We start from the raw sequence: 24,067 nt of genomic DNA, 5'->3' as shown, positions 1-24,067 counted from the left end.
AACAGAAATACATAATCTGTGAAAATTTCAACTGTCTAGCTAGCACGGTTCGTGAGATACAGCCTGGTGACAGACGGATGGACGGACGGACAGCGGAGTCTTAGTAATAGGGTCCCGTTTTTACCCTTTGGGTACGGAACCCTAAAAACTGTATCTAATATCTAGTTATCGCGAAGACCCCAGGCTCCCGTGGCAAAAATCCAAGACATCAAGTAATTATGATAGAGAAAAAATATTTCATGGATATATAATGACCTCAAAAATTTGCTTTACTTTCACTCTAGTCTGAAACGTACATTAAAACGTTTGTTTATAAGCTTATGTTCGAAAACATGGCATGGCGGGGTGAATAGGGTATGACTACTAGTCAAATCAGTTTCATTTTTCGAACTGTCAAAACGATTTTGTTACTATGGAATTTATATGAAACACTAGCATGTGACGTCACAATCAAATAACCTACTCTTTATAGTTTTATACGGGTTTTAAAATAGAAATCGTGTCTAAAAATAACTGCTGTCTACGTTTCTGTATTAATCTTCTGGTGCTTTATTTCATGCATGGTTTCAAATAATTTATTTTAAATACAGTCAAATACCCAATAGGGATAAAACCGGGAATGACATTTACCTGATAATTTTGATAATACCTAACCTAACCCACAGACAAGACATCCTCTAGACTGAGCATAGTAACGCTACCCCCTCTGCCACTTATACGGTAGTTTTACTCCATCTTCGAGTCAATCCCGTGCCGTGATTGTCCGTGTGAACGGACCAATCACGGCACGGGACTCGCTCACCTCGTCCCCCGCACCCCCGTATTTTTGGCAGCATCGGTTTCATGAAATAATTGCTCTAAACTCCGTCTAGAGGATTCCTAGTCTATGACCTAACCTAACCCACCCTATTCCTCCCGATTGACGGAATCCTATTTTATTTATGAAACAAGTAATGTACATACCCCGGCCGGCGAGAGCAAAAATGCGTTGACAGCTTAATAGTGCGAGGACACACACTTTGGTCGATGTCGATAAAAACAACACGATGTACTGGACCACCGTTATGTATGCAGAAGTATTAATTATTGTTGTAAACAAAATTAAAACCAAGTGTTTGTATTTATTCAGTTTAAGATTGTTTTAGGGTTATTCTTAGAAACGCGTGGAGGTATCAAGTTGAAATAAATAACAAATACTAATGGCTCAGTTTAAAAACAAAAAAAAATTGTGCTTAATTAAAAGTCGACTATTCTATCGACATCCATATGTCGATAGAATAGTCGATATTTAATTAAGCACTAGGAGCAGACGCATTTTTGCTCTCGCCGGCCGGGGTATGGTAATGTAGCTATTATGTATGTGCAGAGATAACGACCCGAACAAGGACATAGCGCGTCCGGATACCAACCAGATGATCCCCTACAAGCCGAAGTCGAACCCTCTGCCCGGGGAACACCCCATCTCCGGTAAGTTATAGACATGTCGCAGTCGGATTGTATAATCCGCCGTATTACATTACGGCTAGCCGTTTTACAAAACAGGGGCGTTTTGAAATGCGGCGGTTTGACGATTAGCCGGATTGAATGCGGCTGAATGAAAATCCGCCGGAATGTATTCGGCGCCATACGTTCTTCAACACGGCTAGCTGTAATGTAATACAGCGAGTCATTAGCCGCCGCTTTGACAGTTTTTAGTTCCCATTTTTAACACTCGTGGCGCTGCCTGACATAACAACAACAAACTATGAAAAATGCTGGGGTGTCCATCAAATCTGGAGTTCGTCGGACTGTTTCTTTTCAAAAAACATTTCCTTCGCAACTTAACTAGACGGAGCCCCGCTATTTAAGTTGTGAAGGAAATGTTTTGGAAAAGAAATACATGTAGTGTGGTGGGACAATGGTAAAAATAAATTAAATTGCAAACATTGACAAACTCCGGTTACGTACGCGACCGAAAGAACTGGTCACTCTACAATCTAAATAGTAGATACGATGCGGCTAAACGTAGGCCGCCTTATTGAAGAACGTATCGCAATGACAATCCGGCTAATTGTCGAACCGCCGCATTTCAAAACGCCCCTGTTTTGTAAAACGGCTAGCCGTAATGTAATACGGCGGATTATACGATCTGACTACGACAGACACACCAAGTCTATGATTACGACGGCCATAAACAAAGACAACCACCCAATGATATTATATATACTTCGTCAAGCAGATCTTGACAGTAGAAAAAGGCGGCAAATTTGAAAAATGTAGGCGCGAAGGGATATCATCTCCCATAGAAAATTTGAATTTCGCGCCTTTTTTTACTGACAAGATTTTCTTGACCAGCTAGGTATAACTATAGACAGGTTAGACTCATACATAAGGAGCACAAAAAATACTTCCATATTTATTTCTGTGCCTACGAACAAATCTGTTATATTTGATTAATTTTCTCATTCCATCCATCTTTGTCACACTCGTTGTTAAACATAAGGTCGTCTCTTTCTCTTTCGGTGTGCGGGAGCTCGTTAGCACGTGCATATTTCTCGCTTGCTCAGGTGCGATCAAAGGCAACTTGTACAGTTTGTCACAAGCTAAGCGCTTCAATTTTGGAACGCCTATAACATAAGTGTTATAATAAATCATTGCAACCACCTCGGAAAGGACATAGCTCGTCCAGACACCAATCAGATGATTCGCTGATATGCCTCATTGCAAGAACTTAGAAACTTGATGCCACTCAGGTAGTTTTTTAGGGTTCCGTACCCAAAGGGTAAAAACGGGACCCTATTACTAAGACTCCGCTGTCCGTCCGTCCGTTCGTCTGTCACCAGGCTGTTTCTCACGAACCGTGATAGCTAGACAGTTGAAATTTTCACAGATGATGTATCTCTGTTGCCGCTATAACAACAAAATATCTGGGTGACCGAGCTTCGCTCGGAAAACATATAATAACTCGGAAATGCGCGTTTTCCCAGAGATAAGACCTAGCTAGATCGATTTTTCGCCCCCGAAAACCCCTATATACCAAATTTCATCGAAATCGTTAGAGCCGTTTCCGAGATCCCCGAAATATATATAAATATATATATATAAATAAATAAATAAATAAACAAGAATTGCTCGTTTAAAGGTATTAGATACTAAAAATAAAATAAAATAAATATTTAAGGTGGACTCCCATACAACAAACACGATTTTTTTGCTCTATTTTTTGTTGATGGTGCGGAACCCTCCGTGCGCGAGTCCGATTCGCACTTGTTTTTATTTATTTTTTGCTGGCGGAGCTAATAAGCGTGAGGTAAAACAACTCCAACTTTATTGTATAACATAAACATGACTGTTTTTATTTCCAGGCGGCACTTTCCCTTTGCCTCCCGCGGCCGCTCACCTCTGCACGCTCATGCCTCCGCCCACCTCCTTCAGAGGCCCATTCGTAGCTGTGGACAGGCTCATGCAGCTCTTCAACAGGATATCGTTGCCTGACAAACGTGAGTATAGCTGGTAGTCCCTCTTCAACAGGATATCGTTGCCTGACAAACGTGAGTATAGCTGGTAGTCCCTCTTCAACAGGATATCATTGCCTGACAAACGTGAGTATAGCTGGTAGTCCCTCTTCAACAGGATATCATTGCCTGACAAACGTGAGTATAGCTGGTAGTCCCTCTTCAACAGGATATCATTGCCTGACAAACGTGAGTATAGCTGGTAGTCCCTCTTCAACAGGATATCGTTGCCTGACAAACGTGAGTATAGCTGGTAGTCCCTCTCCAACAGGATATCGTTGCCTGACAAACGTGAGTATAGCTGGTAGTCCCTCTTCAACAGGATATCATTGCCTGACAAACGTGAGTATAGCTGGTAGTCCCTCTTCAACAGGATATCATTGCCTGACAAACGTGAGTATAGCTGGTAGTCCCTCTTCAACAGGATATCGTTGCCTGACAAACGTGAGTATAGCTGGTAGTCCCTCTTCAACAGGATATCATTGCCTGACAAACGTGAGTATAGCTGGTAGTCCCTCTTCAACAGGATATCATTGCCTGACAAACGTGAGTATAGCTGGTAGTCCCTCTTCAACAGGATATCATTGCCTGACAAACGTGAGTATAGCTGGTAGTCCCTCTTCAACAGGATATCGTTGCCTGACAAACGTGAGTATAGCTGGTAGTCCCTCTCCAACAGGATATCGTTGCCTGACAAACGTGAGTATAGCTGGTAGTCCCTCTTCAACAGGATATCATTGCCTGACAAACGTGAGTATAGCTGGTAGTCCCTCTTCAACAGGATATCATTGCCTGACAAACGTGAGTATAGCTGGTAGTCCCTCTTCAACAGGATATCATTGCCTGACAAACGTGAGTGTACAACTGGTAGTCCTTCCCCCTGCCTCCCGCAGCTCCCCTCTGCACCCTTATGCCGCCGCCGACCTCCTTCAGAGGCCCATTCGTAGCTGTGGACAGGCTCATGCAGCTCTTCAACAGGATATCGTTGCCTGACAAACGTGAGTATAGCTGGTAGTCCCTCTTCAACAGGATATCATTGCCTGACAAACGTGAGTATACAGTGTGGAAAGATAAGTCGGGCCCTGGAGAAACTACCTTAAATCCTTAAGCTGGCTCATTTTACTTAATGGAGACATTCCTTTATTTTTAAAAAGAAACAAAACTGCATTCAAAGATTTTCTAATACTCGCTTGCCTCGCCCGGGACTCGAACCGACTAAAAATTCCAAAAAATAAAAACTCGCAATTTTATTCCACTAGTCGATACAGTTAATGTTAATGATAACATTTCTCCAAGAAACATTAGGTCTTAAACTCGTCTGTCCTACAAAATATCCATAAAATGTAATATTTAGTACTCAAGATTTTTTTAGACAAGCCAAATCGAAGAAAAAAAGAAAAATACTTTGAATGCAGTTTTGTTTCTTTTTAAAAATAAAGGAGTGTCTCCATTAAGTAAAATGAGCCAGCTTAAGGATTTAAGGCAGTTTCCCTCCAGGGCCCGACTTATCTTTCCACACTGTAGAGCTGGTAGTCCCTCCCCCTGCCTCCCGCTGCTCCCCTCTGCACCCTTCGTAGCTGTGGACAGGCTCACGCAGCTCTTCAACAGGATATCATTGCCTGACAAACGTGAGTATACAACTGACCAACGCCGCGAGTTATCGTAGTCGACATCTAACGTCAAGGTAGTGGAACTATCAGCAGTGCCGGCCCGAGCCCTTGATCAGGGTAGAGCGAAATCGGGTTTTGGCGCCCTTCGTTGAAGTTTTCAAGCGTATTTTACACCCCCCCACACTCGCGTCTTTTAAAACTTTATTTTTCTCATTCGCCATTTTGGCGCCCCCCTAGCCATCCGGCGCCTAGAGCGGCCGCTCCACTCGCTCTACCCTAGATCCGGCCCTGACTATCAGTACCGCTACTTGACACTAGAGGGCTAAAGTTTCGCTGCTGACGAAAAAAGTACTATTAAAACAATTTGCAACTAATATTATAAGCAGGAGTTGAAAATAGAGTTTCGGTTATAATATTAGCTGAAAATTGTCGAGCATTAGAGATTTTGTTGGCCGCGACATCTATTGTCAACTAGCAGTACTGATAATGTCCGCTACTTGATGTTAGATGTCGACTACGAAATAACCCGCGTTTTGGTAAAAAAAACTGATGTATGGAGTTACGTGGACGGGGCAGGCCCAAACGGAGATGGCGGGATGACCTGTGCCCTGTTTATCAAAAGCTTGTAACTTGTAATACAAGTGGAAGTAACTTGTAAAACTGTCAAAAAGGGACTTCCACTTGTATTACAAGTTACAAGCTTTTGATAAACAGGGCACTGGACAACTTCCTGAACAATTGGCCGGAGGAAACACCAAATCGGGAGTCGTGGAAATCAAGGGGAGAGGCCTTTGCCCAGCAGTGGGACACTCATATAGGCTAAGAAAAAAAAAGAAGTTACCACTCTATCTTTACTTATACAGGGTGACATTTAAGTCGTGATCAGTAAAATGTTTTTCTACCTCCATAAACAACGGGCAATTTAATGCCCCTACTCTTACTAAAATCAGACAAGATTTTTTTTATTTATTTTTTGTCATTTATTTTACTTTTATAAGTGGATTTAGGATATTAAAACGGCTTGTTAAGATATTTAAATTAGTAAATTGAATCGCCTCTTTGAATCGGAACTGTCATTGGCATCAATTTTGTCATTTGTCCCAGTTAGAAATAATTTACTTAATTTTTCATTTGAAATATCTTACAAAGCTGTTTAAATACCACAATTACCGCATTGTCACTTGTAAAAGTAAAATAAATGACAAAAAATAAACAAAAAATTAAAAAATATCTTGTCTGATTTTAGTAAGAGTAGGGGCATTAAATTGCTCGTTGTTTATGGAGTTAGAAAAACATACTACTGATCACGACCATAGAGAAATATGTATAGTAAGACAAGAGTGCTCACTCCATACATCAGTTAGACTATTAATTTCAGTGTCTACATCTAGCATCGAGTAGCGGAACTATCAGTACTGCTACATCTACTGTCAAGTAGCAGTACTGATAGTTCCGCTACTCGATGCTAATAGTCTTTTTGGTACTAAAACTGATGTATGGAGTGAGCAACCTATGTATTTTTTTCTCTATGTCACGACTTAAATGTCACCCTGTATTTCTCAATGGTTTGACGATGAGCATCATGATTGTTTGTCGTCGTCAGCGCCTGCGCCGACGCAGGAGAACGGCTGCGACACGAAACTGTTTGACCTGGCGCGCTCCGTGCACTGGATAGTCGACGACGAGGGGATCACCACGGTCGCCAACAAGGTACCTTTGGGGCATTATCTATGAAAAGGGACCCTATTGTCGATGGCGCTTACGCCGCACAGCGTCGCGCGGGATTGTATTTATAACGGAGCATTCGTTAATAAAGGGGTAAGCGCCACAGACAATAAGGTCCCTTTTCATGGATAACGTCACATTTGCATTAATACTGTCTTTCCTTTGTGACTTTTTGTAGTGCCGTAACCTAGGTTGGTCTTTGACAACTTTTAAGGTTTTTTTTTTCAAAACTGACGTTTTAATAGGAAATATTACGCGTACCTCTGCGTAGGGGGCGCCACTTCCACAATCTCTGTCACTCTTGCATAATATTCGAGCGATAAAGAGGCAAATAGCTGAGTTTCGACTTCGCGTTTCCCGGTAGGCCCTTTGTAAACAAACCGCCCTGACGTATCTGTCATATTTGATTGTGTGTGAAAACTTGTCAAAAACAGTTTAAGGTTCAGTATGTATAAGTTACTCTGTGGTATACTTGAGTCGCTAGTGCTGCACCCTGGCGGTAAAACATTGCAGTAATACTCCCTATTGCTGACTAAGCCCGTAAGATCATTTTGGCATAGCAACACGTATATGTATACACCATAGACTAGGAATCCTCTAGACGGATTTTAGAGCAATTATTTCATAAAACCGATGCTGCCAAAAATACTGGGGTGCGAGGGACGAGGCGAGCGAGTCCCGTGCCGTGATTGGTCCGTTCAAAGACACGGACGTCACACAAAAACACTTTGACTCGAAAATGGAGTAAAACTACCGTTTTGTGGCAGAGGGGGTAGCGCTACTATGCTCAGTCTGGAGGATGTCTTGTCTGTGGTATACACTATAGATAGCTGTCACTAATATGATGTTACCTTTTCAGTCTCGCAGAAGAAAGGCCGGCGAAGATTCGGATGATGACGATTTGAGCGTCGCGCCTCCAGTCAACGACATCTACCGCGCCAGGCAGCAGAAACGAGTCAAATAGACTCACTAGCTAATGTAGCTATACCACAGAATAAATAATAGTACTAGGTACAGAAGACTCACTCTCTAACAAAACGCGTCTGTTACGATCAGCACAGATATGGCCGCTAGGTGGCGACAGCGCCACGCGCGGCTTATGGCTTTCCCCAAAATTGGGGTGGAACGGATGTACTTTTAGCTACCTGTAGCAAAGCGACGAAATCGTGTGAGCCACGCCTGACCTGGGTCAATCAACTATTTCTTGTTGTTATTCTGTCCCATCAGCGAGGAGACAATAGTAGCATTGATTGTTAGAAGAACTGCTGTACCATGTTCTACTAACATGCTCAGTAGATGTCCCATTATGGAAAGGTCTTATAACTACCATAGAATGCAAGTTTAGTTCATTTAAATACGAAACACCTAGAGTTTTAAGAGTGACTCGGGAGACCGTAACCATAGCAACGTGTGACAAGAAAAAGTTGATTAAGTCACCTACATAGAGAAATATAAGTAAAGAAAGAGTGGTAACTCCATACATCAGTATTCTCACCAAAACGCGAGTTATTTCGTAGTCGACATCTAACGTCAAGTAGTGGAACTATCAGTACCGCTACTTGACACCAGATGTCACTAGTTTCGCTTCTGACGAAAAATGTACTACTAAAACAATTTACAACTAATATTATAAGCAGAAGGAGTTTAAAATAGAGTTTCGGTTAATCCGGTTATAATATTAGCTAAAAATTGTTGAGCATCAGAGTTTTTGTTTGCCGCGACATCTATTGTCAACTAGCAGAACTGATAATGTCCGCTACTTGACGCTAGATGTCGACTACGAAATAACTCGCGTTTTGGTAAGAAAACTGATATATGTAGTTACCACTCTTTCTTTACTTATATTTCTCTATGCTATGACGGACACCAGATTAAGTTCAAAATGTGAAATATATTCTCACTGCCAGTTAATGGGCTACCTAAACATTTTACTGACATAAAATAGTCGCAATGCAAAACACATTGGTGTATGACAGACATCAATTCATCTGAAATGAATTTTTACTATAATTATTATGAAATTAATAAAACTTTTTCTAATATTTTGGTAGTTTTATTTACCCACCTACAACAATACTCTCTAGCAAAATTTATCAGATTGTTATACTATAAAACAATATAACATGAGTTAAATATCTATTAATAATTATACTTGTAACATAATAACATGAGTTAAATTATTTTATATTACTCTGATGGTACTTAATTAATTAACTCGAGACTCCATGAAGTGTCTATTCTTGAAAGCATATTCGACGTTATCTGAAAAATAGACAACGCACTGTGGAAACGTATAGGCAGTGATTTCTTTATAATGTTGGCGTGTGCGTGACAATTGGATATGAGAAATGGCGCCCGAAATGTTTTAATCACTTTTAACGTAAATAAATTGTAATTAGCTTTTTACTTACGCGCCTATAGGCACACTAGTGTGGATAATGATTACAACACGTACTACTTCGGTGTACAGCTTAGAAAATATTTTTTTTAATATAAGGCAATTTATATAAGAAAACGGGACGACACTAGTGTTGCTACTTTTTAATTTCTACTCTTTTTTGCCAAGCTGTACTTAGGTACTTATAGCTTTATCTACCAGAGGGCATACCGCCAAAACCGAAATTCGCAAAATCTTTCTCTTTTACTAAGGCCTAATTAGAGTGACAGAGGAAGATGCCCGCAATTTGCGAACTTCGATTTTAGCGGTTATAGCTCAGTACTTATTTCTAAATGAGGATAATCTAAAGTTACAGCTAAAATGAAACGAATCTATGTAATACTGGTTTTTATTTCCAATATTTAAACAAATAAATAAATATGGACTACTTACACAACGGTAACTGAAATTCTATTTTACAATTCGATCTTGTACTTAAATTTTCGAATGCCTTATAACAGATCTTTGCTAGTCAATAGTCGACCTTAAAATACAATGCATAAGGTTTATTTAAGATCAGTGACAAAGCAGACGAAATGGTAAAGCCTATTTAATTTACATTTTTTACAAATTGTCTAATAATATCTAGAGAATTAAAATTGTGAAAATTTTATACAAAAATGGTAAAATAAATACATGATTTAAATTATTGTTGACACATGGAAACTATTTAGCGGTTTGACACATTTGTTACAATAGGAAATAAAAAAAATTGAAGTCATTTACTGTCTATGGTCTAAATAAATAAACATTGTCTATGACAAAGCGTACAGAACTAAAATGATTCTATTAAGTACTACAAATGTATTTCGAATATATTTGGTAGTTATCTATAATGTAGTGGGTAAAATACTGTATGGTACAGCTAAAATTAAGAATATACCAACTAATTATTTTTATGTTTTTGAATTGTAAGTTTAATAAATCTAAATTCACGAAAGGTCACAACTTATTCTCAATTTTAACTGACCCACTTATAGAAAAATGATGACTATGAAGATTGAAGTTGTCACTTTTCCAAAAAAAAAGTATGCACTTTGGCCTAAAATGTCAAAATTACCAAAATTATTTTTCCTTTTGCACAACAAACAAATCTTGGCTTTTTTGGTAACCCTGACACTTGGTAACAGATGTCGCTACTGTTATATCTTAGTAACAGTGGCGCCATCTACAATCAAGTTCTAAGTTTTAAATCTCATTAAATGGATCGATTAACTTTTTCTTATAACTTATAACTCATTTGTCACTATCTTCCAACTGGTTTAAAACCATGATTTCAGTTTTTTTTTTCAGTAAACACATTTTTTTTGCAATAACTTTAACAAGCTTCTGTAAAAGAATAAGCTTAATATTACACCATTTATTAGTGAACAAGTCACAACTGACTTAGGTATACATACTTTTTTGGCTTATGAAACAAAATAACAAGAAAAACTTGATCGACCCTTTAAAAGAGTGGTAACTCCATACATCAGTTTCTTACCAAAACGCGAGTTATTTCGTAGTCGCCATCTAGCGTCAAGTAGCGGACATTATCAGTACTGCTAGCTGACAATAGATGTCTCGACAAACAAAAACTCTAATGCTCGACAATTTTTAGCTAATATTATAACCGGATTAATCGGAAGTCTATTTTCAATTCCTTCTGCTTATAATATTAGTTGTAAATTGTTTTAGCAGTACATTTTTATCAGTATCGAAACTAGTGACATCTGGTGCCAAGTAGCGGTACAGATAGTTCCGGTACTTGACGTTAGATGTCGACTACGAAATAACTTGCGTTTAGAAAACTCATGTAAATAAAAAATACATATTAGGGTACATCTTACATAGATCAACCTAGCCCCAAACTAAGCAAAGCTTGTACTATGGGTGCTAGGCGACGATATACATACTTATATAAATATATACATAGAAAACACCCATGACGCAGGAACAAATATCTGTGTTCATCACACAAATAAATGCCCTTACCGGGATTCGAACCTAGGACTATCGGCTTCACAGGCAGGGTCACTGCCCACTAGGCCAGACCGGTATGGAGTTACCACTCTACTTATACTTCTCTATGGTTCCCATTCACCCCGGTTGACGGTATCTAAAACCAGGGATCGGATACCGGTATTTTTTGTATGGGAACGGAAACGGTATTTTTTCGTTCTTTGCTAATTACTTCATTTCTAATTAGGCAATCTAATAATACGAAGTCGTAACCTAAAAACACAACTGAGTCCTACATTTTGAGTATAAAATAATTCGAAAAATATGGTTACTTTTTTTTTTTATTATCTCAATATACAATTTTCATACAGGTAAAATATACATTCATTTCAGCTTGTACTACTTGTCGTATGATGATCGTTTTTTTTAGCATATACTTCTAAAGTCTATTTTTTTATTCGGTAGACTGAAATGACAGTTCATAGTATGAACATAAAATGTCATTTCATACTATGAAATGTCATTTTAGTCTACCGAATAAAAAAATAGACTAAGTTTTTGCAAAAAACCGGTTCCGATCCCTGTCTAAAACGTCTAGAAGTGTCCCAGCCCCTGTCCTATGTTACCTATGATGGCTTTGACCACGTCCGTGCTGGAGGCGGTACCCCCCACGTCCGGGGTGTAGATGCGGTCCACGTTGATGGTCTTGGTGACGGCGCCGCGGATGAGGTCCGCGTGGAAGTGGTGTCCGAGGTGCTCGAGCATGTCCACGGACGCGTTGATCATGGCGATCGGGTTCGCGACGTTCTTCCCGGCTATCGCCGTGCCTGGAATCAGGGTTCCAAATTATCCAAATAATTAGTCTGATAAATCGGTATCATCTTGGGTCGTCCTATTCGTTTTTCGTCAAGTTCTTCAATTAATGCTATTCTGCTTTCGTCACTCATTCTACATTGAAAGCCACCGACGATTGTGACGAATGTAGAATGAGTGACGAAAGCAGAATAGGACTAATTTAAGAACTTGACGAAAAACGAATGGGACGACCCAAGATGATACCGATAAATTGATAATTATCGCGATAAATATCGGATAATTATCCTAGGTATGGATGGTGCTATATTTATTTTCTTTGAATTCTGTGATAGTTAAAATAATTATTAAATTGTACAACGGGACTTGGTCGCGTATCTAAGTTTTAAGATTTACCTCCGACGTTTCGAGGACGGCGTTGTCCCCGTAGTCTCGGAGAGGTCTTCTCCTGAGAGGTAAATCTTAAAACTTAGATACGCGATTAAGTCCCGTTGTACAATTTATAACGTGTAAAAATCGTGAAAGTTTAAATCAGTGTTAGTAAAAATAATGATTAGGCGTTTTTTTTTTATTTTAGGTTATTATCAAATCGATAATTATCAGGCATAAAAATCACGATAATTATCAAGATAACTATCATTGATAATTATCCTTTCGAACCCTGCCTGCAATTCACAGTGGGATAAATAGGTAAGTGAGCAGGCCCGAAATTGGAGACCTAGAGGATCTAAGTACTTGGTATGGCACTTGGAATTTAGTGGCGCCCCCTTCTCCTTCTCAAAACCATTGCAAGGTTACTCTATGACAAGTAGGTAAGTAAATATTCTTTTCACCTCAGCAGCTCGAACAAGGGTACTTTGCTACTTAAAAACAGTGAGCAAAATCGCATTTTGCTCACCGAGTGAGACAAAATGAGCAAAATGCGATTTTGCTCACTCAGTGAGCAAAATTCGAGTTTGCACACTGTTTTTAAGTAGCAAAGTACCCTTGTTCGAGATGCTGAGGTGAAAATGTAATTATTGGCATATCTTAAGAAAACATGAGTGAATAGAGGTAAGTGATGAAGAAGGAATACATTTTTCGGGTTCTCTAATATGTTCTCACTGCTGAGGTGAAAAGTTTTGTGAACTACACGAGATCAAAGTTATTTACATCTCGTGCGCTTTTGAGTCCCTTACTACGCTCAAGATTCTAAATTAGATTCACTCGCTACGCTCGTGAATCTATTATAGAATCTTTCGCTTGCACGGGACTCAAAATAAGCACTCGAAGAAATATCAAACTTTGATCTCTTGTTGTACAAATAACTATTATTGCACCAATAATTATACGTTTTACATACATGTAAGACTACAAAGAAATTTTAACAGAAAAATAGAACCAGGTAACAACAGGCGGTCTTAGCGATCTCTTCCAGACAACCTTTGGGTAGCAGGAAATGTAGAACTCAAACAAAAGTCAACAGATAGTGCACGGAGCAAAGTATGGAGACTATTAAACACAAACACACATATTACATACTACTTATATTAGTATTACAACAAAACCTTATATATACAATATATAAAATGGCAACTTAAGGCAGAGATAAAAAGTATACTTTCAGCTGATTTTTGAAAATGGGGAGAGATGACAATAGTTAATATTTACGATAAAAGTGCGGAAAAGAGGAAATTCGAAACTAGTGGCCATAAATTAAAACACGACCGAAGATAGTGTTTTGAATCGACACGAGTTGCGAATTACCTATTCGCACGTGTATCACACCACGTTTTACACTACATATGGCACTTTAAATTTTCGACATATGCACGGAATTCTTTTCATTATAATCACTACATAGTATAAAACAAAGTAGCTTCCCGCTGTCTGTCTGTCTGTATGCTTAGATCTTTAAAACTACGCAACGGATTTTGATGCGGTTCTCACTGCGGACTCAAGAGGAAGGTTTATGTATAATTTGTTAACCTGTGCGAAGCCAGGGCGGGTCGCTAGTAGACTTATAAACTTTCTGTCAAATGTCAAAATTCTGTTTCTCTTCTCATCGTGGTCTAATTCAGGGATGTTGCGAACATCCGCATCCGCATCCGCAACCGCGGAACTTCCGCATTATTTTCAACATCCGCATCTGCATCCGCATCCGCATAAAATCGATGCGGAGCTTATGCGGATGCGGATGTCGAACAAGTCGGTACAGGAACGTCTTAGCGGCGGCGTAAGTGCTATGTAATTTCGTCATTACCTATAACGAAATCGTCTAGATCCAGAAAAGTCGGCCAAGTTACTGTTTATTAAATATAACGCACCTATATTCTTGCTCAAATACTAAACGATTCGTTTTTTTTAAATAAAAAATACTAAAAATATAATATTTGACGTTTTCTAAGTACCTAATCTTGACATCCGCATCCGCATCCGCATCCGCGGATGTGAGCCTTTAAATATCCGCATCCGCATCCGCATCCGCGGATGTCAAAAAGTCTGCATCCGCAACATCCCTGGTCTAATTAAGATTTTAAATTGATTTATTTATTTCATGTTAAAAATTAACTATTATAATAACAAATGTACCATCACGCTCCGTGATTGTTACGCCATTTAGGGTTCTAGCTAAATTGGACATTCCATAGCGTAAGGGGCTGTTTATAAATTACGTCATTGACCGGGGGGGTGGTCCCCCTAAAATCATCCAAAAATCATAAGATAAGATAAGATAAAAGATAGTTTATTCGAGTAGGCATAATTACAATGCGCTTATGAACGTCAAATAAAGCTAGGTAGACCGGCTTCAACCCTACACCTCTGCTCCGAGAAGATTTAAGTCCCCCCTCAATTGGAGGAGGGTATCCCAATATGGGACCGGCAACAAACTCGGCGGGACACATCTTTTCAATTAACATGCATTACGAGAAAATAAGGAAAAAAAAATACAATTTAAATTACTATAGAATTCATGCAATTATACACATAAGGTGTAATAGAAATTTGATTTAGAAAATATACATATGTAGTACATGGAATCATACAAATTCGTAGCTCTTTCAGAAAACATATCAAATTCTTACAAAAGGAAAAGAAAATAAAGTTATTAAAAGAAATGGGAAAACATATTATATAAATCTGATTGATTATTATGAATTACCAACATATAATATTTGATGTGCTTTCCTGCTTACCTGAGCTGTGTCACCTATAACTCTATACATAATACAATGTTTTTAATTGCTACTACTTCTTCATGCTTCGAATGACCCCGTTTCCACCTACGTTGCTACCATCATTCATCCGATGCCCAGACCCCCCCCCCCCATTTGAAATGACGTAATTTATGAATGACCCCTAAGTATGGAACAACCAATTTAGCTAGGACCCTAAATGGCGTAAGAATCAGGGATGTTGCGGATGCCGATTTTTTGACATCCGCATATGCGGATGCGGATTTTTAGAGGCTCACATCCGCGGATGCGGATGCGGATGTCAAGATAGTACCATAAAAAACGTCAAATATTACATTTTAGTAATTTTTATTTAAAAAAACCGGCCAAGGGCGAGTCGGACTCGCGTTCCAAGGGTTCCGTACATTAAGTCCCACTCACGCTTGACTGCTCATTTCTAATAGTTTTTTTTTGGTTAATGACTAAATTGCCTAGCAGTCTAGCACTTACGCCGAAGCTAAGACGTTCCTGTACCGACCTGTTCCACATCCGCATCCGCATTAAATCCGCATCGATTTTATGCGGATGCGGATGCGGATGTTCAAAATAATGCGGAAGTTCCGCGGTTGCGGATGCGGATATTCGCAACATCCCTGGTAAGAATCTTGTGTGGTGAGTGTACCTGTGTTCCTAGTGCCGGGCTCGAAGACTGCGTAGTGTTCGCCGTAGTTTCTTCCAGACAACAGTCCGGCTCCGCCCAGCAGCCCGCACACCACGTTGGACACTATGGAGCCGTACAGGTTGGTCATCAGCATCACGTCGAACTGGTGAGGCCTGGGAAATAGGGTTATCACATGTTATATCAAAATAATAACAACAAATCAACAACAAATTGTAGATTGACTTTTACCATAGAGAAATAAGTAAGACAAGAGTCCTCACTCCATACATCAGTTCAGACTATTAATTTCAGTGTCTACACCTAGCATCGAGTAGCGGAACTATCAGTACTGCTACTTGACAATAGATGTAGCACCGACCGGAAAGTCTTATCTCAACAGCATAAGACTTTCCGGTCGGTGCTACATCTATTGTCAAGTAGCAGTACTGATAGTTCCGCTACTCGATGCTAGATGCTAATAGTCTTTTTGGTACTAAAACTGATGTATGGAGTGAGCACTCTATGTATTTTTTCTCTATGCTTTTACGCATAGAATACGCAGCAAACAATTGTCAACAAATTGTAGATTGAGTTTTACGCTTAGAAAACGCAGCAATAGGGTAATTTGCCAGTAACTGGCCACCTTAAACTAAAAATGAATTCTATTCACCTATAAACAGAATTCATTTTAGTATAAGGTAGCTAGTTATTGAAGGGTGGCCAATTATTAATATACGCGTCGACTTGAGAACCTCCTCCGTTTTTTTTTGTCGGTTAAAAATGAATTCTGTTTATGACTACACAGTATAAAACAAAGTCGCTTCCATGTCTGTCTGTCTGTATGTATGCTTAGATCTTTAAAATTACGCAACGGATTTTGATGCGTTTTTTTTTAATAGATAGAATGATTCAAGAGGTTATGTATAATTTGTTAACCCGTGCGAAGCCGGGGCGGGTTATATATAATAGAATTAATTTTTAGTTAAGGGTGGCCAGTTACTGGCGAATTACCCTATCTAATACCTTTAAACGAGCAATTGTTTTATATGTATTTATTTATGTGTATATATATTTCGGGGATCTCGGAAACGGCCCTAACGATTTCGATGAAATTTGCTATATGGGGTTTTCGGGGACGAAAAATCGATCTAATCGGTCTTATCTCTGGGGAAACGCGCGTTTTTGAGTTTTTATATGTTTTCCGAGCAAAGCTCGGTCTCCCTGATATTTACTTTTACTCACTTGGCTACAAGCTGCATGCAGCAGTTATCAATGATCATGTCGTTGTGTTCAAGCTCCGGATACTCCTTGGCGAGACGGCGGGATGTCTCTAAGAACAGGCCATCGGAGATCCACTCACTCACTCACTCTGCACTCACTCACTCACACTCACTCACTGTACTCACTTGGCTACAAGCTGCATGCAGCAGTTATCAATAATCATGTTGTTGTGTTCAAACTCGGGGTATTCTTTAGCGAGACGGCGGGATGTCTCTAAGAACAGGCCATCGGAGATCAACTCACTCACACACTCACTCACTCACTCTGCACTCACTCACTCACACTCACTCACTCACACTCACTCACTCACTGTACTCACTTGGCTACAAGCTGCATGCAGCAGTTATCAATGATCATGTTGTGTTCAAGCTCGGGGTATTCTTTAGCTAGACGGCGGGATGTCTCTAAGAACAGGCCATCGGAGATCCACTCACTGACACACTCACTCTGCACTCACTCACTCACACTCACTGTACTCACTTGGCTACAAGCTGCATGCAGCAGTTATCGATGATCATGTCATTATGTTCAAGCTCCGGATACTCCTTGGCGAGACGGCGGGATGTCTCTAAGAACAGGCCATCGGAGATCCACTCACTGACACACTCACTCTGCACTCACTCACTCACACTCACTGTACTCACTTGGCTACAAGCTGCATGCAGCAGTTATCGATGATCATGTCATTATGTTCGAGCTCCGGGTACTCCTTGGCGAGACGGCGGGATGTCTCTAAGAACAGGCCATCGGAGATCTTCATAATGTTCGCTTTGTGGACCGTTGTCACCTGAAATAAAAGGATTTAAATATATGGATGTTGACTACATTTTAGCCTTTATTTTTTATGACAATCAGCTTGATTATTGAATTAATTTGATTGGGTCAGATGAGAGTCAAATCCAATCTACCTTGTGATTTTTAGTATTATTAATGCATTTTATTTATTTGAGGATGTTTAACTAGTGTTTTAAGTTTAACCAGGCGTGTCTCACTCCGCGATATCGTCGCTTTGCTACAGGTAGCTAAAAGTGCATCCGTTCGGCCCCAATTTTGGGTAAAGCCATAAGCCGCGCGTGGCGCTGTCGCCACCTAGCGGCCATATCTGTGCTGATCGTAACAGACGCGTTTTGTTAGAGAGTGAGTCTTCTATACTTAGTACTATTATTTATTATGTGGTTTGACTAGAGTTTTTCACTCATCTACTCACAATAAGGTTAGCTCACATTTATACATCAATTTCTGTACATTTTATAATGTGTTAACCGGTTTTTGTACTGTAGGTTCGTTCTACAAGCCGGAGCGGGTCGCTAGTTCATAATAAATTAAAACTTGAGATGCCGAAGCGACGGCGAGGCCGTCTAAAAACACGAGTATAGGCAAAAACTGATGAGCAGGATAGACGCAGGGCTCGGCGTTGGAATGCAACGAAGGATCGTTGCACTGACAATCCAACCTCTAGACTGAGCTTAGGCCAATTCTTTCATGAAACCGATGCTGCCAAAAATACGGGGGTGCGGGGGGACGAGGTGAGCGAGTCCCGTGCCGTGATTGGTCCGTTCAAAGACACGGACCAATCACGGCACGGGATTGACTCGAAGATGGAGTAACGCTACCGTATGTGTGGCAGCGGGGGTAGCGCGACTATGCTATGTCTAGAGGTTGGATTGTCTGTGGATCGTTGTTATGTCGTCGGAAATAAAAGCGGCAGCTTGCTCAACAAAATAGTAGTTTTAATTATCCACAAATTACACTACATTTCGTCCATGTCAAGTAAATGATTAAATTGGATTAAAATAGTCACATGTTATAATAATACTTTAAAATTGGGAACGACTTGGTAGAACCATAATTATATCGACAGAGAGTTATCGAAAGACAACCCGGATACATTCATAGACCGGTAGCATAGAGCAAGACGGAAGGTGTTGCCTGTGCTATAGTTCGTTTTTTAGGGTTCCGTACCCAAAGGGTAAAAACGGGACCCTATTACTAAGACTCCGCTGTCCGTCCGTCCGTCCGTCCGTCTGTCACCAGGCTGTGTCTCACGAACCGTGCTAGCTAGACAGTTGAAATTTTCGCAGATGATGTATTTCTGGTGCCGCTATAACAACAAATACTAAAAACAGAATAAAATAAAGATTTAAGTGGGGCTCCCATACAACAAACGTGATTTTTGACCGAAGTTAAGCAACGTCGGGCGGGGTCAGTACTTGGATGGGTGACCGTTTTTTTGCTTGTTTTTTGTTGATGGTGCGGAACCCTCCGTGCGCGAGTCCGACTCGCACTTGGCCGGTTTTTTTAGCATTAGAAATAAGGTAAACAATCTTGACGTGTCTTTGAAAAACACATTTTAAAAATAAATAATGGCAAATATGTAACAATTATGAATCGAATACGATCATTTATATTCTTCTGCTTTCATAAGTAATAGTTACTGATTTTTTAAAAGCGTTTTTCAATTAAAAGACATGTCAAGATCGCTTACCTTCTTTCTAATGCTAAAAAAACGAATTATATTAATAGACAATACATGTAAAGGAACTTATGTACGAAATATCATTTGATATTTACCACTAGCTTTTCGGTGAAGGAAAACATCGTGAGGAAAACATCGTGAGGAAACCTGCATACATCTGCGAAGAAATTCAAAGGTGTATGTGAAGTCCCCAATCAGCATTGGGCTAGCGTGGGGACTATAGCCCGAGCCCTCTCGCGCGTGAGAGGAGGCCTGTGCCCAGCAGTGGGACGTATATAGGCTCAATTTATTATTATTATTATTACATGTAAAGGGTACGATTTCTAACAAAAACAGTGTCTATTTTTCACCTACCTTCTTCCGTCCGTTCTTCTTGGCGTACTCGAAGGCGAACCTGGCCACCCTCTCGGAGTTGCTGGCGGTCACCACCTTCATGGACTCAATCACGCCAGCTACAGACTCGTGCTCCAACATGGCGTATTCTCCTTCTGTGTTCTGTCTGGAAATGTAAACTATGTATCTATCTATATAGCCTTTTATTTCCGATCCTTGGGTATCTTTTTTAGGGTTCCGTAGCCAAATGGCAAAAAACGGAACCCTTATAGATTCGTCATGTCTGTCCGTCTGTCTGTGCGTCCGTATGTCACAGCCACTTTTCTCCGAAACTATAAGAACTATACTGTTGAAACTTGGTAAGTAGATGTATTCTGTGAACCGCATTAAGATTTTCACACAAAAATAGAAAAAAAAAAAACAATAAATTTTTGGGGTTCCCCATACTTCGAACTGAAACTCAAAAATTTTTTTTTCATAAAACCCATACGTGTGGGGTATAGATGGATAGGTCTTCAAAAATGATATTGAGGTTTCTAATATCATTTTTTTCTAAACTGAATAGTTTGCGCGAGAGACACTTCCAAAGTGGTAAAATGTGTGTCCCCCCCCCCTGTAACTTCTAAAATAAGAGAATGATAAAACTAAAAAAATATATGATGTACATTACCATGTAAACTTCCACCGAAAATTGGTTTGAACGAGATCTAGTAAGTAGTTTTTTTTATACGTCATAAATCGCCTAAATACGGAACCCTTTATGGGCGAGCCCGACTCGCACTTGGCCGCTTTTTTTTTTACTAAAATATGTCCCGCAGTTCGGTGTACCTTTTGGCATAGGCCTCCTCCAACCTTCTCCACTGTACTCTGGACCAGTAAGGCCCCAGGGTTAAGCGGATTTCGTCTACCCATCTTGTTTTTGGAGGGTAGAAAAGGGCTAAAGATAGAATATTTTACCTGATACTAGCGACATCAGCTACATTGATGGCCTTTTATGCCACATTTTACCTGATAATAGCGACATCAATGGCCTTTTATGACATATTTTACCTGACAACAGCAACATCAATGTCCTTTTATATCATATTCAGAGATCGGACAAATTTGCGACATTGCTCGCAATAATGTGGACATGACTCCAAAATTGATTAAATAATTAATCATTTAATTAATTTCTTACCTGAGGTTTAATTTTGATTCCTAATCAATAAAAAACACAAAGATTTCTTATAATGTAAATTTATTAAAGAAATTAATCAGTATGTTTTCCAAATTTTCTGTAGGTACTCATTTTTTTATATCAATAATATATTTAAGTGCTATTTATTGACGAGGGAACAAAATTAAATCTCAAGTAAAAAATTAATTAAAATAATTAAATGATTAATTATTTAATCAATTTCGGAGTCTTGTCCACATTATTGCGAGCAATGTCGCAAATTTGTCCGATCTCTGATCATATTTTACCTGATAATAGCGACATCAATGTCCTTATGCCTCGTGGTGAGTCCGGGGTAGGATTTGCAGTGCATGACGTAAGCGTACATGTCCAATTCATTTCGGAGAGCAACGTTACGTGACGTTACGTACGCCGCTTCACTCTTCGTCTCAATGTTGCCCTGCAATTAAAAAGTTGGATTACTGGCAATATTGGCTTTGTCGTATCACTGATGACCATTGACGTATAATATCTAAGGATGGGCTAATGGGGTACTAAAAATGGTACTAGTTCAGCGGTGTTACTCACAAATTCCAGCCAATCGTGCAGTCTAACGCAACTAGTTGCGACCAATAGCGCGCGTAATGCGAACTCGTCAACCAATCGCGCGCGTGATGCGAACTCATCAACCAATCGCGTTGTAGCGATTTCACACCGCTGTACTGGCCCCTGTCATGCCTCATTATTATTGCCCGTAAAGCCAGTCCTTAGATATTATACGTCAATTCTGATGACCTATTAGCATTTATTTTGTTTCTTTTTTTAGCATTAGAAAGAAGATAAGCGATATTGACGTGTCTTTTAACTGACAAAACGCTTTTTAAAAATCAGTAACTATTGCTTATGAAAGCAAAAGAATGTAAATAATAAATAATCGTATATGATTCATAATTGTTACATATTTGCCGTGACTTATTTTTCAAAAGTGTTTTTCAATAAAAAGACACATCTAGATTGTTAACCTTTTTTCTAATGCTAAAAAACTAATTATAGTATAAGTATTGATAATATTGATATTAAGAAAAGCAACTGCCAGCTTGTTTCAATTAGGCTATATTGGAATTAATCGGATTTTTGACGAAATTTCAATCATTAGGTTTAATATTCAGCTTTTCATACAAGTTTGGGTTTTTGATAAGAGGAACATCAGTTGAGGAGTGTCTTTTCAAAAGGGTTTATTTTTTCTGGGAATCTATTTCTAAATTGGACCTTAAGTTTTCTTAAGCAAGGTTCTCTCTAGAAGTACCGCTAAGAAAAAATTAAACCCTTTTGAAAAGACACTCCTCAGTTGTTGGAAGAAAAATGTATTTGATTGTAGAAAGCAGAAGTCTAAGAACTAAATTGAGCCCGAAAGCAGTAGCCTAAGAAGAAATGAAATGTCAACTTTTGCATTTACCACAAAATGTATGTTGCAGCACCATCTACATCAGCAGGCCCCCCTAGAAAATAAAATTTGTACTAACTAAATGTATGCCCCTCCACCTCCCCTCAGCCATCGCCATACTCGGCCATATCAACTGCCCCCCCCCCCCCCCCCTACCCTATCAGCGGGCTTGTTAACCATACAGACCCACAGACAAGACATCCTCCAGACTGAGCATAGTAGCGCTACCCCCTCTGCCACGAATATATGGTAGTTTTACTCCATTTTCGAGTCAGTGTCTTTGTGTGACGTCCGTGTCTTTGAACGGACCAATTACGGCACGGGACTCGCTCACCTCGTCCCCCGCACCCCAGTATTTTTGCCAGCATCAGTTTTCATGAAATAATTGCTCTAAACTCCGTCTAGAGGATTCCTAGTCTATGTACAGACCTTAAGTCCAACACCGTTCCTCTTGATGGTGGTGATGGCATACTGCACGTCCTCATCATTATCCACATTAGGGTCGATATCCACCACTTCGAAGTCTACTGGGGCTCCAATGTATCTGTAAATTATTTTTTTTTATGTGACAGAACACAGTTAGATAATAGACTTGGATTATAGCCAACCAAGTCAACCCTGATTCCCCCAATCCGTCCAATTGATCTGATATTTTACTACATGATTGGCATAAAAGCTAGATAATTGGGTAGAACCTAATTTTTTGCTTGCGTATAATATGTCATCAATTAATCTGACAAACGATACCTCAGCGATACCTACAATCTTCTAAACTGCGCAAATTGTTAACAAGGCATATTAGCCATTATTTAGCAAATATTCGGCAATTATTTATGTTAAAAATATTGAAAATAAATATATTATCAGTCAATTTAAGACCGAAATACGCCCAGGGGCGCATCAAGTATGGATAAATATAACCAAGACTGACTGTCCCAAGAAACTTACTTGAATATGTCTCTGACGTAACCCATGCACTCCGGACCGATACCACCACCTGGAAGCATGGTAACAGCGTGTCTTCCTCCATAGTGAGCCTTCGGAATGTGGGACTGTTTCCTGATAACTGGTGTTTTGTGCTGGATATCGAAGTCCGACACAGTAGCAGGTGCTGCGGCCGAGCTCGAATACGCGGCACCTCCCAACTCTGGGATAACCTTCAGTTTAGATAGTAGCCTCACTGCCATCGTGTATTTTCTTCACACAAGGCCGTAGAACCTTCTTAAATCGAAAATACTGCGGGCAAGTTGTTGAATAATCACAGGAAAAGGAAGGTGGAGGAAGTTGAAGACTCTTGCACGTCAGATGGCGCTGAACTGTCATAAGTTCTGCATGATGGCGCCACTGTCCTTGTAAAGACTATGCACACGGATATACCGTACATAAATTTAACCCTTAATAAGTCAGAAATTAATCAAAATTGAACTCCACCATTTTTAATTAAAGTCCAAATTATGGCGGTAAATATATTATATGCCCCCTGCCCTAAACTTGTCAGGATTTTTTTTGCTCATTTTTAGTGTCTTTTTCTTCAAAAA

The 24,067-nt window shown here is 39.7% G+C and overlaps 2 protein-coding genes across 2 annotated transcripts in view; one reads left to right on the top strand and one right to left on the bottom strand.

Annotated features, from left to right (window-relative positions):
• LOC134660512 (protein suppressor of forked) overlaps positions 1–7,794 on the top strand; it is a 31,341-nt gene extending 23,547 nt beyond the window's left edge. Inside the window, exons 16-19 of the mRNA XM_063516284.1 lie at positions 1,367–1,467; positions 3,345–3,479; positions 6,708–6,814; positions 7,689–7,794. Of these exons, the coding sequence (XP_063372354.1) occupies positions 1,367–1,467; positions 3,345–3,479; positions 6,708–6,814; positions 7,689–7,793 (448 nt within the window). The 3' untranslated portion in view covers position 7,794. The remainder of the gene's footprint in view (positions 1–1,366; positions 1,468–3,344; positions 3,480–6,707; positions 6,815–7,688) is intronic.
• Positions 7,795–11,801: 4,007 nt separating this feature from the next.
• Positions 11,802–23,833, bottom strand: LOC134660415 (isocitrate dehydrogenase [NAD] subunit gamma, mitochondrial-like). Its single transcript, XM_063516154.1, has 7 exons — positions 23,478–23,833; positions 22,959–23,073; positions 21,394–21,545; positions 19,948–20,092; positions 17,762–17,904; positions 15,858–16,009; positions 11,802–12,034 (listed from the first exon to the last, which is right to left on the bottom strand). Exons 1-7 carry the CDS (start codon positions 23,714–23,716, stop codon positions 11,802–11,804), a joined length of 1,179 nt encoding a protein of 392 aa, XP_063372224.1. The 5' UTR covers positions 23,717–23,833.
• Between the last annotated feature and the right edge of the window lie 234 nt (positions 23,834–24,067).

Source organism: Cydia amplana, chromosome 27 (genome assembly GCF_948474715.1).
Source record: "Cydia amplana chromosome 27, ilCydAmpl1.1, whole genome shotgun sequence".
In the NCBI taxonomy this organism is placed as follows: Eukaryota; Metazoa; Arthropoda; class Insecta; order Lepidoptera; family Tortricidae; genus Cydia; species Cydia amplana.
The sequence above is the reverse complement of the archived record's forward strand: the minus strand, read 5'-3'. Positions and strand labels throughout refer to the sequence as shown.